Source organism: Elephantulus edwardii, unplaced genomic scaffold (assembly GCF_000299155.1).
Source record: "Elephantulus edwardii isolate Elephantulus edwardi_28Jun2011 unplaced genomic scaffold, EleEdw1.0 scaffold00003, whole genome shotgun sequence".
Taxonomy (NCBI): Eukaryota; Metazoa; Chordata; class Mammalia; order Macroscelidea; family Macroscelididae; genus Elephantulus; species Elephantulus edwardii.
In genome coordinates this window covers 10,422,173-10,437,401 of record NW_006399753.1, presented here as the reverse complement: position 1 = coordinate 10,437,401, position 15,229 = coordinate 10,422,173, and the positions used below count along the sequence as shown (strand labels likewise).

Here is a 15,229-nt window from a genome sequence, read left to right as displayed (position 1 = left end):
ATATTAGCAGCTGGTTTTCTGGGGATCAGATTGCAAAATAGTATCTCTATGACACTTATGGGTAGACTTGAACTTCCAACCTTCTAGCTGAACATGTTAACCACTTCCACCACCCATGAATGCCAAACCCAGAAATATGGATTCTCCATGGGTCAGAATCTACAATTTGGACACAGGTTTGGTTTGTCTTTTAATGCTCGGCAAAGCCACTCCACTTTTCCAAGGCCTCCCTTTAGGAATGAGGCCTAGCGCCCCTTGAATGGACTGCCAGCGGTCAGGAAGGAGCCCTTCTTGAAGAAAGCCATCCCTCCGTGGAATGAGGGTGACCAGAGGAGCCAACACTGAGACATCAGGCCAAAGACGTGATTTCATGGAATAAAGGAAACGTTAGAGCATGGTGTTGGTGATGGGATTCAGATCAAAGTGCCAAAGGACCAAGAAAGGAAAAAAATGAGAACGTGATATGTATTTATCAACCCATCTACCTAATCACAAGACAAACAGGTCCGTCCTGGAGGAAGTGTGGCGAGGGTGTTCATTAGAGGGAAGGATGCTGGTAAAACACCATCTCAAAGATGTTGGGAATGTTGTCAGGAGGGACCAATCACTAGAAAAAAATATATCATGCTTGGAAAGGAGGGTGAGAGAAAGAGAAGACAACCCGCAACAAGAGGGACTGACACAGTGACTGTGACAATGGACTTGACCGTGGAGGGGGTCATGAGGATGGCACAGTATGAGGACAGCACAGGATGGGGCAGGTTCTGCTCCGTTCACAGGGTTGCTGTGAGTCATGTTCGGCTCAAAGACACATAACAACAAAAGCTGCTCCCTACTCCTTCCCTCCTCCTTCCTCATGCCATCCTGATTCTGGACCCAGGGCCAAAAAATGAACCTACATTCCCAAGCTCCCTTGCAGATCAAGAGGCATGTGGCAATTCAGATCACTAGCCTAGTGGCAAGAAGCTGTGCTGCAATTCTAAAGGCACGCAGTTCGAGGCCACCAGCCGCTCTGCAGAAGGAGGGCAATCTCTTCCTGTGAGATTAACTACCTCTGAAAATCTGCCAGAGGGTCAACTACGATCTGTTCTGACTCAACACCACCACCACCACCACACCACCACCACATAAGCAGGCATTCTTGGGCAAGGATCCCAGGAAAGCTTTTAAAGGGGCATGCCCAGTGGCCACTTGCTCTTCTGTCATTTCAGCCTTTTGCATTTCACTTTTCTCTCTCTCCTTGACTCAAAAGCAGATGTTATGACTGGAGATGCAGCCGATGGCTTCCAATTAACCTTAGAGGAGAGACCTCCCTGCACACCAGTCTCCGATACAAAGTCCCCACTGGATAACTCCTTGAAAAACCCTCATAAGGAACTCATCACTTCAAAAGGAGTTTCCTGAGGAGTTCTAGGTATTAAAAAGCCTCATTACGTAAGAAACTGTCTTAAGTGATAACCAGTCCATCCCTCAGGAAGTGAATCTTTGTTCTGTCCAGTAGAAGTACATAAAAAAGGACCAGTCCCCCTTTACCATAGCAGCACCCCTAATACTTGAGAACAAGTGGGCCCCTCCCTCCCTTCTAGCCAGGCCTTCCAGGCTTCCTCCTTTACTCATCTTGTTCTGCTAGACGTGGGGGATTTTTTTAATATCGCCTTTTTTTTTTCACCCCATGTTCAATGTTGAAATAGATTTTGATTATGCATTCCTGGCCATCTCTATTTTGTAAGCAATCATGTGTGTTCAGTATGCAGTCACACACAGACACACACACCGACACAACGAAGAAAAGATTCTGAAATGGTTTACTCCAACCAACCGTTAAAACAGATGACACAGGGCCAGGATGCGCTGTTTACAAAACAATGCTTACAGGCCTGTTCTCACCTGTGCCCCTCCGACTGGTCTGCATTTTAGGCAGAAAGAGCTGTTTTTCCAATTTACTCATTATAATGATGCGGTTTATCCTCCCATCTACCTCCTAACTCCCCCATGCATAACTTCATCGCTTCCTGCCTTGAGAGAATGTTTATGCTTCAGTGATATTATGCAATTAGTAACACCTGAGTTCAGACATCTGAGGCAAGCCGTGAAGCAGGAGGAACAGAAAATACCCCGAAATTAAGGAGCATATAAGGCAGGGCACTAAGATCGATGCTGAACGAAATTCAAATAGCCAGTTGCAGGCAAGGCCATTCAAAATCCACAGCAGAAACAGCAAAGCAGCAACACAGATGAGGGTAAGCCCAGTCTGATGGCTGAGAAGGCAGGTGCATGGCTACAGTGCATGGCTTCCTCCCAGGGGAAAGGACACGGTGCCCTAGCAGGCTGTGGCCAAACTTCCCTCTAATGCCTGGCACCTCACAGGTTAATGACTCTACTCGGCGCCTTCTTCTACCCCGCAGGGCTGACTGTGAAAAATCTTGCAGTGAGAAAAGCTGGCTTCCGAAGTGCCCTGACTTCCTAAAATAGTCCTCGATAAACACAACTCACATGATAGCATTTGAGTGTGTAAGTGCAATTACATTTCCTGAGGAAGCACAGGGCAGATGAGCACGCTTCCTCTGCTCCACGGCGGCGGCTGGAGGAATAAAACAACACTCTCCCTTCTCCCAGCCCCCGCAGGGAAAAAGGCTGGGAAGAAACAATTTCTAGAACTCAGCCACTTGCTAACTGAGGTTCCACCAGGGCGCATGGAAATCCTCCACAGTCTGGAGCCTTCCACGCCCTTTACCTTGAGCTGGAGCCAGACAGAGAGAGCAAAGAACAGGCTTGGAAAGCAACGTGCCAAGTGAGAGGCTGTGTTGTCCGACTGAATATTCTAGACAGATGGGGCTCGCAGAGAATCGATATTGTGCTCCTTGGCTGGGGCGGGGGGAGGGCTGAGAGAACTCTTGCACCGTCTCCTGTGTTCTGAAAATAAACACGTGTGGGATCAAATCAAATAAGCCCACTGGTGACATGAATAAATTAGCATCCCAAGAAATATTTAGACAACAGAGAAATGTCACATCAGATGATCACAGAAGTGGCCTCTGGCTACATACTGCTAACAGCCCTGGATTTAGGATAAATGCTTAATTTTTTTTAAAAATCTTTCCTGTTTTACACTTGATTTCCCTTATTTCTGATGAGCTCTTCAAAATGCCATCCATCATCAAAGTGTAAATATGACTAATGCATCTATCCGTCTTAGTAGGACACTGCAGCAGCTGCTTCAGGAGCTGAACCCGCCTAGGCCCCCCCGGTTCTCATGTAATTACGTGCTGACCCGCTGAGGCCCCGGCAGTCGATGTCACTGGATAGGAATAAAAACAAATTCAGGATTCAGTCTTGAAAAGCACACACCACACAAACCTTTTACTACTTTCTCTAAACGCACAGGCCCGGAGCCTACTGGGGATTCAGGGCAAAGGTGTTTAGAGGCTAAAGGTGAAGAGATTTAACTGGTCACCTCAGCAGTCCCTAAACATGTCCTCTGTAAAGAGACCACACTCTTTCCTGGGGGAGAGGGGGGAAAGTAAAGGAAGAACAGAAGGAAAAAAAAAAAAAATAAAAGGGCAGTCTCTCTGGGAATTTTTCACAAGAAAGAGGGAATAACGCTTCTATTTCCTGGCACTCATCACTACCCCATGGGAAGGCTGGCGTGCACATCTGTTTTTTTTAAAGGTATTTTTCTCAGATGTGCTGGGATGCTGCAATTATGTGTTTTAAAGCCTATACGAATTTGTTAAAAGGAAAATGTACAGAAATTGAGCGATTTGGGGCTTTAAAGAAATGTGTACTATCAGGTGTTTTAAACCGGAGCCCAGCCATGCTCATCTAATGGGTATTTATGAGCATTGCATTTTGAAGTGAGTGTTTACCTTGGTACAAATGGCCCAATTGGGCCAATTACAGCTACATGATTTTTTGCTGTCCGTAAAGTAATCACTACCAGTTGCTTCTGGATGTGTTCTGTGCTATCGCAATCCCATGTTTATCAGAGCAGAACTGCCCTCTGCAGTGTTTTGGGGGCTGGAACCTTTTGAAACCAGATGGGCAGGCCTTCCTCTGAGCCACCATTGGTGGGCTTGAACTGCTAGTACTGGTTAGTAGCCCCACACTTCACTCTTTCTACCACCCAGGAGGATGCAAAGCAATCACTGTTGTCGTTTTGAGTGGCTTGCAGCTCACTGTGAACTTATGTATAACAGCTCTGAACCCTGCTCTATCCTGAGCCAACCTCACTGTCTCTGACACACTTACCCCCAGGACCCCAGACACTGAGACAATCCATCTCACCCAGGGTCTTCCTCTCTTGCGCTGTCCCTCCACCCTTCCAAGCATGATGCCACTCTCCAAGGACTGGTCCCTCCTGGCAATAAGCCCAAAGTATGTCAAGCATAGCTTCAGGTTCCCTCTGAAGCAATCATTGGGTTTCGTTTATTCGGTGTGTGTTACACAAAGAACATACAACTGCAAAATGTTTACATTTTATAAATGTTGACCATTTAAGCCATATTTGTTCTGTCTCTACTGAGAAGTCAGTAGGAAGCTCTGTAGCCTTGTGGGTAAGGAGTTGTGCTGCCAACCCAAAAGCAGGCAGTTTGAGTCTATTTGTCACTCTATGGGAGAAAAAACAGGCAATCTCCTCTTGTGTAATTTACAGCCTCTGAAAAGCTCCCTGGGGAGTCGGCAATGAGTTGGTTCCGACTCCACGGCACTAAGTTTGTTGATGTGAGGTCAGTCCTTTGTTTACATGGTCAGAATTAGACATTAAAGCTGGACATAAAGCCTACTTCCCTTACACAACTCTCACCCGGAAGCAGGAGTGGCAGCCACTTCCTAAACAACATGCCTCCGGAAACTATGAACTTGGATAAATGTCGATAGTTGTAGAGGGCCTTGAGGCCTTTTGTTCATAGGGTCACAATGATTCATGCTCGACTCAAAGGCAATCAACAACAACCATTCAGTCCTACCTTAGCTCATAAAACAATGCACTGTTCTAGAATATTTTTTTAAAGGCCAAGTCATCGGTGGGCTAAAAATGCCTCTTGCTGTTAGTCAAGCTGAAGAACCATTATATAATTAGCACATTTCTGGTTCTAATCTCTACAATTTGGTGAGCTGTGTGTGAGCCTCGCCAGAAAGTGATGCAGAAGAAGTTCAAGTCTGACAGCATGACCTTGAGCACTAAGCAATCTGGATTTGCATTCCTGGAGGCTGTGGCTGCCTTATCTTGGAGAAATCACCTACAGGCTGACGCTTTTGCTCACCCATCTCAACTGAGAGGTACAGGAGACTAATTAGTCACTGGCAGTAGCATTTCAGAATCCCCACGAGGAAAGCTCACTCGGGTTGAATCCTGCTGCCTCTCAGTTTGCCGATAACTAAACGATTTTCACTGTCTTCCCACTAATGAGTTGAAGAATGAGGACAAGGTGACTTTCAAATGTTAGGGAGTTCAAATTACTGTCGCCAGCAATTAAAACAGAGTAAAATGCTAATTGTAACAACAGGGCTTAGAATGTGCTTGCCCTGTGAAAGAATCCAGCAAATATAACCTTATTTAATGGCCTTTATTTGTACATAATGCCATTAGGTGATTATTGGCCAAAGGGTAAAGAGTCTGTTTTCAAGACAAGTGGAAATAAAATAAGTATCGGAGAGACAATCAAGACCTAGACACACTCACTGGGTTGAATCGTATACATGAAGCTGAATCAGCTGAGAAGGGGTGAGCTTTTCAAAAGGGAGTCTAAGTGCGGCCTCAGATGGCACAAAAGCTGAGCAATGGGCTACTAACTGAAAGGCTGGCGGCTTGAAGCCATGCAGAGGTAACCTAAAAGAAAGGCCTGGCGACCCGCGTTTGGAAGGTGGCAATCGTGAAAACACTATAGAGGGCTGTCAAACTCAGAAACAGACAAGGTCACTATGAGGTGGCATCAAATCCACAGCAGCTGGCTTCGTGTTCAGGTTAGGTCACCTCGGGAACGTAGGAGTTTTTCCATGGGAGAATTCTCACCACTCATCCGAGAGCCCTGGTTCAGCTCTCAGCCAATGCATCTCATTCAGAGGCCCCACATGTCACTGGATACGTCAGTGCTATGTTCACACACAGGTTCCAGGGGAACTTCAAGATGCAAATGGACTCGGAATAAAGATTTGTCAATTTCATTCTAAATACCAGCTAATGAAAACCCTATGGGTTAGAATGGTCTAACTGGAAACAGTTCAGATGATTAGGACGGCACAGAACCAGGAAAGTACACAGATGAGCTTAGTCTCACTGCTCTGACTTCGACATGAAGTACTGCTCAACATTAAGAAAACAAACATCCTCACTACTGGAGCAAGAAGACACAACATCATGACAGATGGAGACAGGACTGAAATCATCAACGAATGCATTATACTTGGATCCAGAGTCAGCAGCCATGGCAGGGTAGTCAAGAGATCAAAAGACGTTGCCTTGTGGGAAGCAGCTGTGAAGGCCTTCAAAGCGCTAAGGAACAAGGATATCAATTTAAAGACTCTGGTGCACCTGATATTTTCAGTATTTATCTGAATGTTGGACAATGAGTAAGGACGACAGAAGATCAATCAATGCCTTTGAACTGTGCTGTTGGCGAAGAGGACCCAACAGCCTGCCAAAGGAGAGACAAGTCTGTCTGCAGGACGTGTAAGTAGACAGCTCCTTAGACCCAAGGATGGTGGAACGTTGTCTCGCTTACTTTGGACATATATTTAGGAGAAACTAGTCCTTAGAGAGAAAGACATCAATGGACCAGCAAAAGAAATACAAGCAAAGATCCTCACTGAGACAGATTGACACAGTGACCACCTCAATGGGCTTGAGCAGGACTGAGGTCATGAGGCTGGCACCGGACAGGGCAAGGCTCTGATCGACTGCTCAGAGGTCACTATGATTGTAGTTGACTTGGTGGCACCTAACATCTGTGGCTAACTGGTCAGAACACGGATCATCAGTTTGCTAACGGAAAGGCTCTCGCAGGTGGTCCCACGGCAGACCTCATGAATCTAGAGCTTGGTCTCCTCCCACAGAGACCCACCTGCAGAGCTCTGCCATCCACAGGTGTAATGGCAGCATGAGGGAGAGAGGAGAGCGGGGAGTGCTGCTTGGACCCAGAGAAGACAATCATGGGCTCACCTGTTACCTGAGAGCATGTGGACTCAAACAACTGCCAAGACACACTGACACGGCATGCTCTTTTCATCTCTCTATTTTTGAAAATGGTTAAGTGAGTCATCTTCTTAACAGAAATCAAGCCTAATGTAGAGATGTGATATTCCAGGGTTTATGGCCTTTCAACGAGAAATATGTATCCAACTTTCATGATCTTGAGCTAATTGCACATCACTTCCTCCCAACAAGTCAGTCCTTTTCATGCATTATTTCTCTCTTGATTTTCAATAAATGCCAATCCGCATGCCCTATGGAACGTTAACTCTTTTCAGCAGTGACACTGGCGCTCCTTGATCGTGGCGCACGTCAAGTGAACTGAAAGACCACAAATGATTGGCGGTGGAGCCTGGATTTGAATCCCGCCCTTATTACTATCACAATCTTGGAAATGTTCTTTAAGTATTTCTAGGAATTTCTCATTCCTTTTCTGGGGGAAAAAAAGAAATTAAAGACAATTCCATTTATTGTCATGATTTATTGTTCACAGGTGACATCGAGTCATCTCCCACTCCAAGTGACCCTTTTTATACACAGTGAACCCTGCCCCATCCTGTGTCATCCTCTCAATCTCTGCTACACCTAAGCCCAACGTTACAGTCGGTGTAAATCCATCTCTTTGAGGGTCTCTTTCCTTCCTTGACTCCGTTTTCCAAGTAGACAAGTCTTTCTGATAACACGGATGGGAGTGCTTACCCAGGCTGTCGGGTAGTATGCTAATTCACAGCCATACGGAGGACTGAAACCACCCTGTGGAAATGCTCAAGACTTTAACTCTTTAAAGGAGCTGATTGCTCCATCTTCCTCCTGAGGAAGGCAAGCCGGAACTCAAGGTTTAGAACTGCCAATTTTTTAGTTAGTAACATCATGGCTTAACCACAGTGCCATTAAAGCTCCTTGAAGGTGCTTGTTGTTGTTATGTGCCATCGAGTCCCCCGCAACTCATAGTGACCCTATGTCTAACAGCTCTGAACCCTGCCCTATCCTGAGTCAGTCTCACTGATCCTGACACACCTACCCCTATTGCGCCAGTTACTATATCAATCCATCTCATCCGGGGTCTTCTTGTCCTGCGCTGTCCCTCCACCCTTTCGAACATGATGTCCTTCCCCAAGGACCAGTCCCTCCTGGGCACATGCCCACTGTATGTGAGATGGAACTTCAAAATCCTAGCCTCCAAGGAGAAACATGGTTTTACCCTCTCTAGGACAGATCTAATTTGTTTTCTTGGTGGTTCATAGTGTGTACATCATACAAATGTAAAGGGCTATTACTGTAGTTTGGTTTCTCCAAAGACTATGTATGCATATATGCTTTATACAGATAACATGTGTGTGTAAATTATCACCAACATGGTGTTAGAGAGCTTACCGTTCTGTAATACTCCTTTTACCATGAGCTTACTATTTTATAGTAGTCCTTGCTCTTTCAATGACTCTTTATTGATTGCCTACTATGTTCATGGCATCCTTCTAGGTTCTGAGGATAGAGTGAAGCATGTCAGAGACAAACCACGGCCCTGGGGTTGTTTATATCCTTGTGAAGGGATGAGGAAGAAACACAATAGAGAGATGAAATAATTTCAGATAGCCCATGCGCTATGCAAAAAAAAACACAAAACCAACCCAGAACAAACCCACACTGAAGAAGTCACTGGCCAGCGCGTGACCTGTGAGCTGAGTGTGGAATAATGACAACCCATCAGTCAGGTCGCCACCTGGGGAACGTGTTCTAAGGAGCAAGTGCGAGGGTCCAGAATAGGGATGAGCTGAAGCTACAGAGAAGACTGCCAGAATACAGTATATACGGAGCCTAAGTGGCGATGACAACGAAATATGACTGCAGACATAAGTAACATGTAAAAGGTGAGAAGGACATGAGGAGAAATTAGGCTCTTGTTGAAGCTGCCATGAGAAACTATTCAATGGCTTTAGGCATAACCAAGCACTGAAAGCTAAATACTCAGATCGTCAAGGCAAGGCAAGCCTGAAGCACAACTGCCGCCCAGGATTCCCAAGGCTCTGACCGTGGAAAGGGACTAACCACACATCTTCTCCAGCTAAGCAACTGGTGGATTCGAAATGCCAACCTTGCAGTTAGCAGCCTCATCAGAGCTGCTGGAAATCCTAACAGACTTACTAAAATCATAGGGTTTTTTTTCTTCTTAAAAAAATTAATTCTTCACCATCATCTAGCCCTAAAGTAAGGCCGATTGACAGCATCATGATAGACAGTGAAGAGATTGAGACTGTTAACAGCTTTAGTTTGCTTGGCTCCACAATCAACACCCTTGGTACCAGCAGGCAGAAAATCAAGAGACTAATTGCATTTGGAAAGTTGGCTGTTAGGAACCTCTCTAGAGCACTGAAGAGCAACTAAGGAGACTAAGTCTAGAGACTAAGGTGCACCTGACCCACTATGCTTGCTATGTGTCAGAGAGCTGGACAATGACTAGGGATGACAGAAAGATATGATACCTTTGAGCCTTGGTGCTGGAGTTGAGTGTTCAATATACCATGGACTGCTAAAAGAACAAACAGGTTTATCCTAAAGAGGGTGAGACCAGGCTGCTCCTTGGAGGCAAGGATGCTAAGGCTTCATCTGACATACTTTGGGCATGTTGCAAGGAGGAACCAGTCCTTGGAAAGGGACATCATGCTTGGGAGGGTGGAGGGACAGAGAAAGAGAAGGAGACCACTAATGAGATGGATTGATACAGTGACTGGGGAAATGAGTGTAGGTGTGTCAGAGACAGTAAAGCTGGCTCAGGATCGAGCAGGTCTCAGGGCTGTTGTACATAGGGTCACTATGAGGAGACTCGACAGCACATACCACCACCACCAAGGTAAGGAGTCACACTGCCAGTCCAAAGGTATACAGTTTGAATCCACCAGAAGGATGGGCAGTCTTCTCCAGTGTGATTTACTGCCTCTGAAAACCTGCCAGAAGGTCAGCTATGAGTCCATCTGACTGGACGATACACAACACAATGGTAAGGACTGGGAAGCTACGATGACTTAGTTCCTTGAGAGCTGCACCGACCACTTCCCTTTTGGTTGTTTGAATCCACCAGCTGCTCCGCTGGAGAAAGACACGCAACCTCCTCCCCTAAAATTTACAGCTTCGGAAACCCGCTAGAGCTGTCAGTTGGTTCCAATTCCAAGGCAGAGTTTGGCGTTTTGGTTAAGAGTTAGGAGGGATGTTTGAACCCCTAGAGGGCGCCAAAGTAAATGCTTTGCATTCAACCCTGAAAAGGACTTGTCAATACCCAAGGTGACAGGATTTTCACTCAGGTTGTCCCTGCAGAAGATGGGTTGGTGATACCATGGTTTATCTGCAATTCCGATGAAACAAAGTTCAATGAGTATGGTTTGCATGCACTAAGATCCTGGTTTTCACGGTGGGGAGTTGTTTATGATCGGGTGGGAGTGGAAGGCATTTGGGGATTATTTTTAATCTTCTCCCATCTGGTAGTATTTGAGTAGAGTAGAAAACAAATATGGATCAGGAAAAAAAAAATTACTTTCTGGATTCATTTGGCAAGAAAAGTATCTCTATACTTAGTACTTAAAAATATTCTTCATTTGCTGCTTGGGAGGTGTTATCCTAAACACTATTTTCCAAACTTACTTGGCGATGTCTTGAGTAATGTGTACCAAGAGAGGCTGCCATGTGACAAGCCGTGGGCTATGATAAACGAAGCTTTCTTCAAGCAAGCAGATAGCTGCTGTGGTAGATCAAGGGGGTAAAAATCAAAACCCTGAGAGTGCCTGCGGGGGACGAGGAAGGAGAGGAAGAGGGGAGAAGGAAAAGGAAGAAGTAGACAGTGAGAGGGGGACAGACTGGTAACATCTAATTAATTACAGAGACAGTACATTCCCTTCCCCCCAAAATGAGAGAAGGAGCAGAGAAGAGAGGAGCTCTGCTGGTGTAGTCTGTAGAGAACTGTGCTGCGAACCCAAAGGAGCCACCCCTCCAGCAGTTCGAATCCACCAACGACTCTAAGTGAGAATGGTGGACAATCTCCACCCCGGTGATTTATAGCCTCCCCACATCCACTGGAGGGTCAGTGACGAATTGGTTCCCACTCTACGGCAATAGTATGGATGAATGGGGTTCGGATTTACACAAAAGACAAGATTCAGACACACAGCCTAAGACACACAAGTGCACACAGTCCCAAAGCGAGCCAACCCTGTACCATGTGTGGGTGTTAGATTCGTGGAGATTCTGACAAAGTCATCATTACTGTCTCTAATGAGGGAAGTTGAGCTGGTCAGACCGGCTTCCCAGAGCTGCTCCCCAGCCCTGCACTTTCTATACTCTCAGCTTTGACCAGAGAGACACTAACAAGCACTGCAAAGGTGGCCAACCAGATGAGTGACCTGAACAAAGGGAAACAGACACATCAAGAAGAGAATGAATCCCCAATTGACTGGAAGACTCGAAGGTCAATGACAGGTGAAGCTCTCACAATGCAGCCAGCGATCCACAAAATCAAGAGTGATTTTCAGCGGTGTAGTGCCTGGTTAGTCTAGAACCTTCTGTTCCAGCCTTACCACACGAAGGAGGGGATCTAAGCCTCTAACGTAAAAGGCACAATGAGATGGACGAAGCCTTCTGCCTCCACGTAGCCTCAATCAGCCTGCACTTGAAAACACCTCATGGACAGGCTTCCCTTGTCTTCTGGAAGCTCCCAAATTCACTTTCCCAGTGTCTGGTGGCCTAGTGGTAAGAAACTATGATGCCATTCCAGAGGCATGCAGTTCAAACTCACCAGTGAAACTGTACAGCACACAACAATTGTCTGCTATTTGGCCAAGAAAATGTTCAGCCATTATTTACCCATTGCTTTTAATGAGTTTAAGCAATAGTGTCTTTCCTCTGCCCTTCCATCCACAGATAATGGAAACTTTATTCACACAAACACGTCATATTTAATAGGGAAGAACAGAAACAAAGAGAGATAAAAGAATGTGAGACCCACAGAGCCCCCACTGTCCTCCCCAATGTCATTTCAAACCAGCACCATGGAACTGTCCCTTTGCAGTTAAGCAAAATGCATAATCCTCAGCATGGCCCTCCAACCTGCCATTTCTGAAGTTTTACTCAAAGTACCAGAGCTGGATCCACACGACAGAAGGTATCTTACATCCCCAAGATGATAAAAGTTCCCCAGTACATCGTGTCTCCGAGGGTTGTTTCAAGTTTGAAGAAGATGAAATATGCATAACATTTAGTAAGTATTCAACACATGTCAGTTCCCTTCCTTCTGGGACAGAATCTGGGGTGTGGAGGTACACAGGAACCCCACTCCCAGAGTCCCTTAGGGCATTGTGCTGTGACTTTTATGGGTTAAGCTGTTAAGAGACTGGGCTCCTTTCTAATTTGGGGTGCTTCTTCCCCTTCTGCTGGGGGAGGCATATGCAGCAGGAAGATACTGCTCCCTGGATGATGTCAGAAAACAATTACAGAATGACAGCAGAAGGCTGGAGGGAACTTGAGCATTTACTTAGTTCCACTTCTAACTAAGAAAGGAGTCCTGGGGGCTGGTGGGTAAGCCCTGCGCTGGGACTGAACCCAGCAGGAGGACAAAGACACAGTATGCGTCTGGGAAGCTTACAGCTTTGGAAACCCTATGGGGCAGTTCTAATCTGTTCTTCAGGGTCACTATACTAGGGCTATAGATGTCTGCTCTCTCAGGTGGACAGCTAGTGCCCCTCAGATGTAAGGCACAGCACCGGACTGGGGGAGGGGAGCACAAAGTAAGGGAGGCGACTCTGGTCCTCAGGAAGCTTAACAGTAAATAGCCCTTGGGAGGCAGCAGTTACCTGGTTGATGGAAATGGCCGCTAGTCTGGAGATGGCCACTTGGAGGACCACCTGGAGCAGCGAGGTGCCCAGGCCGGCCAGGATGGCCCAGGTGAGAGGCAGTGGCAGCATGCTGTAGGTGGCGAAGAGGGTGAAGAGAACGTAGCCTATGCCGTCGCCCAGGAGCCCGTAGCCCAGGCCTGCTGCCAGGATCTGGGTGGTCATGGCCACCCAGGTGACCACACCGCTATACTGCAGGTACGTGTGTGAGGTGGTGTCCTTCCTGACCACCACCAGGGCGCAGATCACCACCTCGATGCCCGTGAAGAAGCCCAACAGGATGCCCTTGAGCGGATCCATGGGGGCCGAGGCCAGGCTCAGGTGGAGAACCAGGAGGGTGAGTTTGGTCAGCACGTCCAGCACGTTCATCACCACCTCGGATTTGCGCCTCTGGCCCAGGAAATAGCGCTGGTAGAGGCGCTCCAGATCCCGGGACTTGAAGGAGTTGCGCAGCGTGGGGAAAATGACCCCCCGGTAGCTGTAGCCCCCGCTGAGGAAGAAATCCGAGTTGCTGGGGGCGCAGTCGAGATGCAGGAAGCCCAGGTCGCCGCCGCCCCCGCTGGCGCTGCCGCTGCCCCGGCGTTCGGGGAAGATTTTGATGCCGCCGGTGTTGTGCGCGCGCTCGCCCGAGCCCAGCGAGTAGAGCGGCAGCGCAGAGTCGGCGGCCAGCGGCGGCGCGTGGTGGTTGGAGCCGCCGCCCGCAGGCTCGGAGCCCTGGTCGGAGCCCGCGCCCCCGCCGCCGCGGTCGCGGTGAATGAAGCGCTGCTCCGTGATGTGCCGCACCGCCGTCTGCCAGAGCAGCCGCTGCGGCCGCGAGCCGCTCCCGCCGTCGCCGGCCGGGGGCGTCGGGTGGATGGTGTAGAGTTCCTCGCTGCCACTCAGGCAGCGCACATCCGAGAGCTCCATGGCGCCAGGCCGCAGGCGGGGAGGCGCCGACCTAGGAGAGACAGCTGGGGCCGGGGTGCCCAGAGAACCAAAGGAGGTCCGGTGGGGGCGCGGGGGCCGGTCCCCTACTCCCGGGTCTCCCCCTCGCAGGAGCCCTGGGACCAGAGGTCGCAGGTCAAGTCATAGTGCGCCGGGGGCAAAGGGCACCAGGAAGCCCGCCACCGCCCTCCGCGTCCTTGTGCGGCGCGCTCGCTCCAGCCCGCGCAGCTTGGGGGCGCGGTGGCCGCGGCTGTGCGCACGCAGAAGACCCCGGCGCTGTAGCACCTTAATGGGTTCCGCCTGCGGGGCCGAGTCTCCGCTCAGCGTCTTGGCGCAGCCTTTGCTCTCCCGAGGCGCCTAGGCTCTGCGCTTCTGCCGCGCGCCCGGCGGCTTCTGGCTGCGGCACTGGGTTTGGGACGCCCACGACTCCGCGGCTGCAGGGGGACGAGCCCGGGGTGACCCGCGGCGGCGGCGGGTGAGAAGTTAGCAGCTGCGGCTGGAACATCGCCCTTCAGAGAACTCCATTGCGCTGGGATGGGGAGCCGGGGCGGAGCTGGGGGCGGGAGCAGTGCAGGGGAGGGTTAGGGGACCGCGAGGTGACGAGCGCCCGGCGGGAGGCTTGGGGAGGTGGTAGCCCGAGCGCTAACAAATCACCAAACAGTTAATTTGATGGAGGGGGTGTGCTGAGGCGCCCTCCGCGGCTCGCACTGGGTTGCCCCCCTTTCCAGAGCGAGGAGCGACAGCGCAGCGCTGTCTCTGGCCTGAAGCATCCCTCGAGGGCAGGCAGGGCTTGGTCCCAGGGTCCCAGCCTCCGCTAAAAGAAGAAATCAGAGCTTCCAGTGGTGTATCCGCAGGGTCGCCACCTTCAGTTCCCATCCCCTTCACTGCGCTCTTTGGAGTCCATCTGGCCGAGAGGTGGGGGAGCGGAAGTCGAGGGAAGGAAAAAGTGGAAAGGGCTCCAAAGCCGACCGCTCGAGAGACCAGATAAGCCACTAGTGCGCATCCCAAGCGGAGAGCTGAAACCAGGCGCGGGTGTCTGGTATCGCCAAGTAGAGGCCAGAGGTTCGGAGAAGTCGGCGGTGTCTCAGGACCCTGCAGGCGCCCCGTGGAGCAGGGAGCGTTGGAGTGCGCCGCGGGCGCCAGACACCAGGGAGGAATTTGGAGACTTGTCGGAGTGGCCAGATCCTCGCGGCGACTTGAACCCGCCCCCGCGCCAAGCCACGCCCGGAGCCAGTGCGGGTGGCGG

At 49.3% G+C, this 15,229-nt stretch overlaps 1 protein-coding gene across 2 annotated transcripts in view; it reads right to left on the bottom strand.

The window, feature by feature from the left end:
• Window positions 1–14,217, bottom strand: part of ADCY8 (adenylate cyclase 8 (brain)) — a 225,251-nt gene extending 211,034 nt beyond the window's left edge. The window contains exon 1 of one of the 2 annotated variants that reach the window (XM_006879284.1): window positions 13,021–14,217. In XM_006879284.1, the coding sequence (XP_006879346.1) occupies window positions 13,021–13,965 (945 nt within the window). In that variant the 5' untranslated portion in view covers window positions 13,966–14,217. The remainder of the gene's footprint in view (window positions 1–13,020) is intronic. The other variant, XM_006879285.1, reaches the window with a different exon arrangement.
• Between the last annotated feature and the right edge of the window lie 1,012 nt (window positions 14,218–15,229).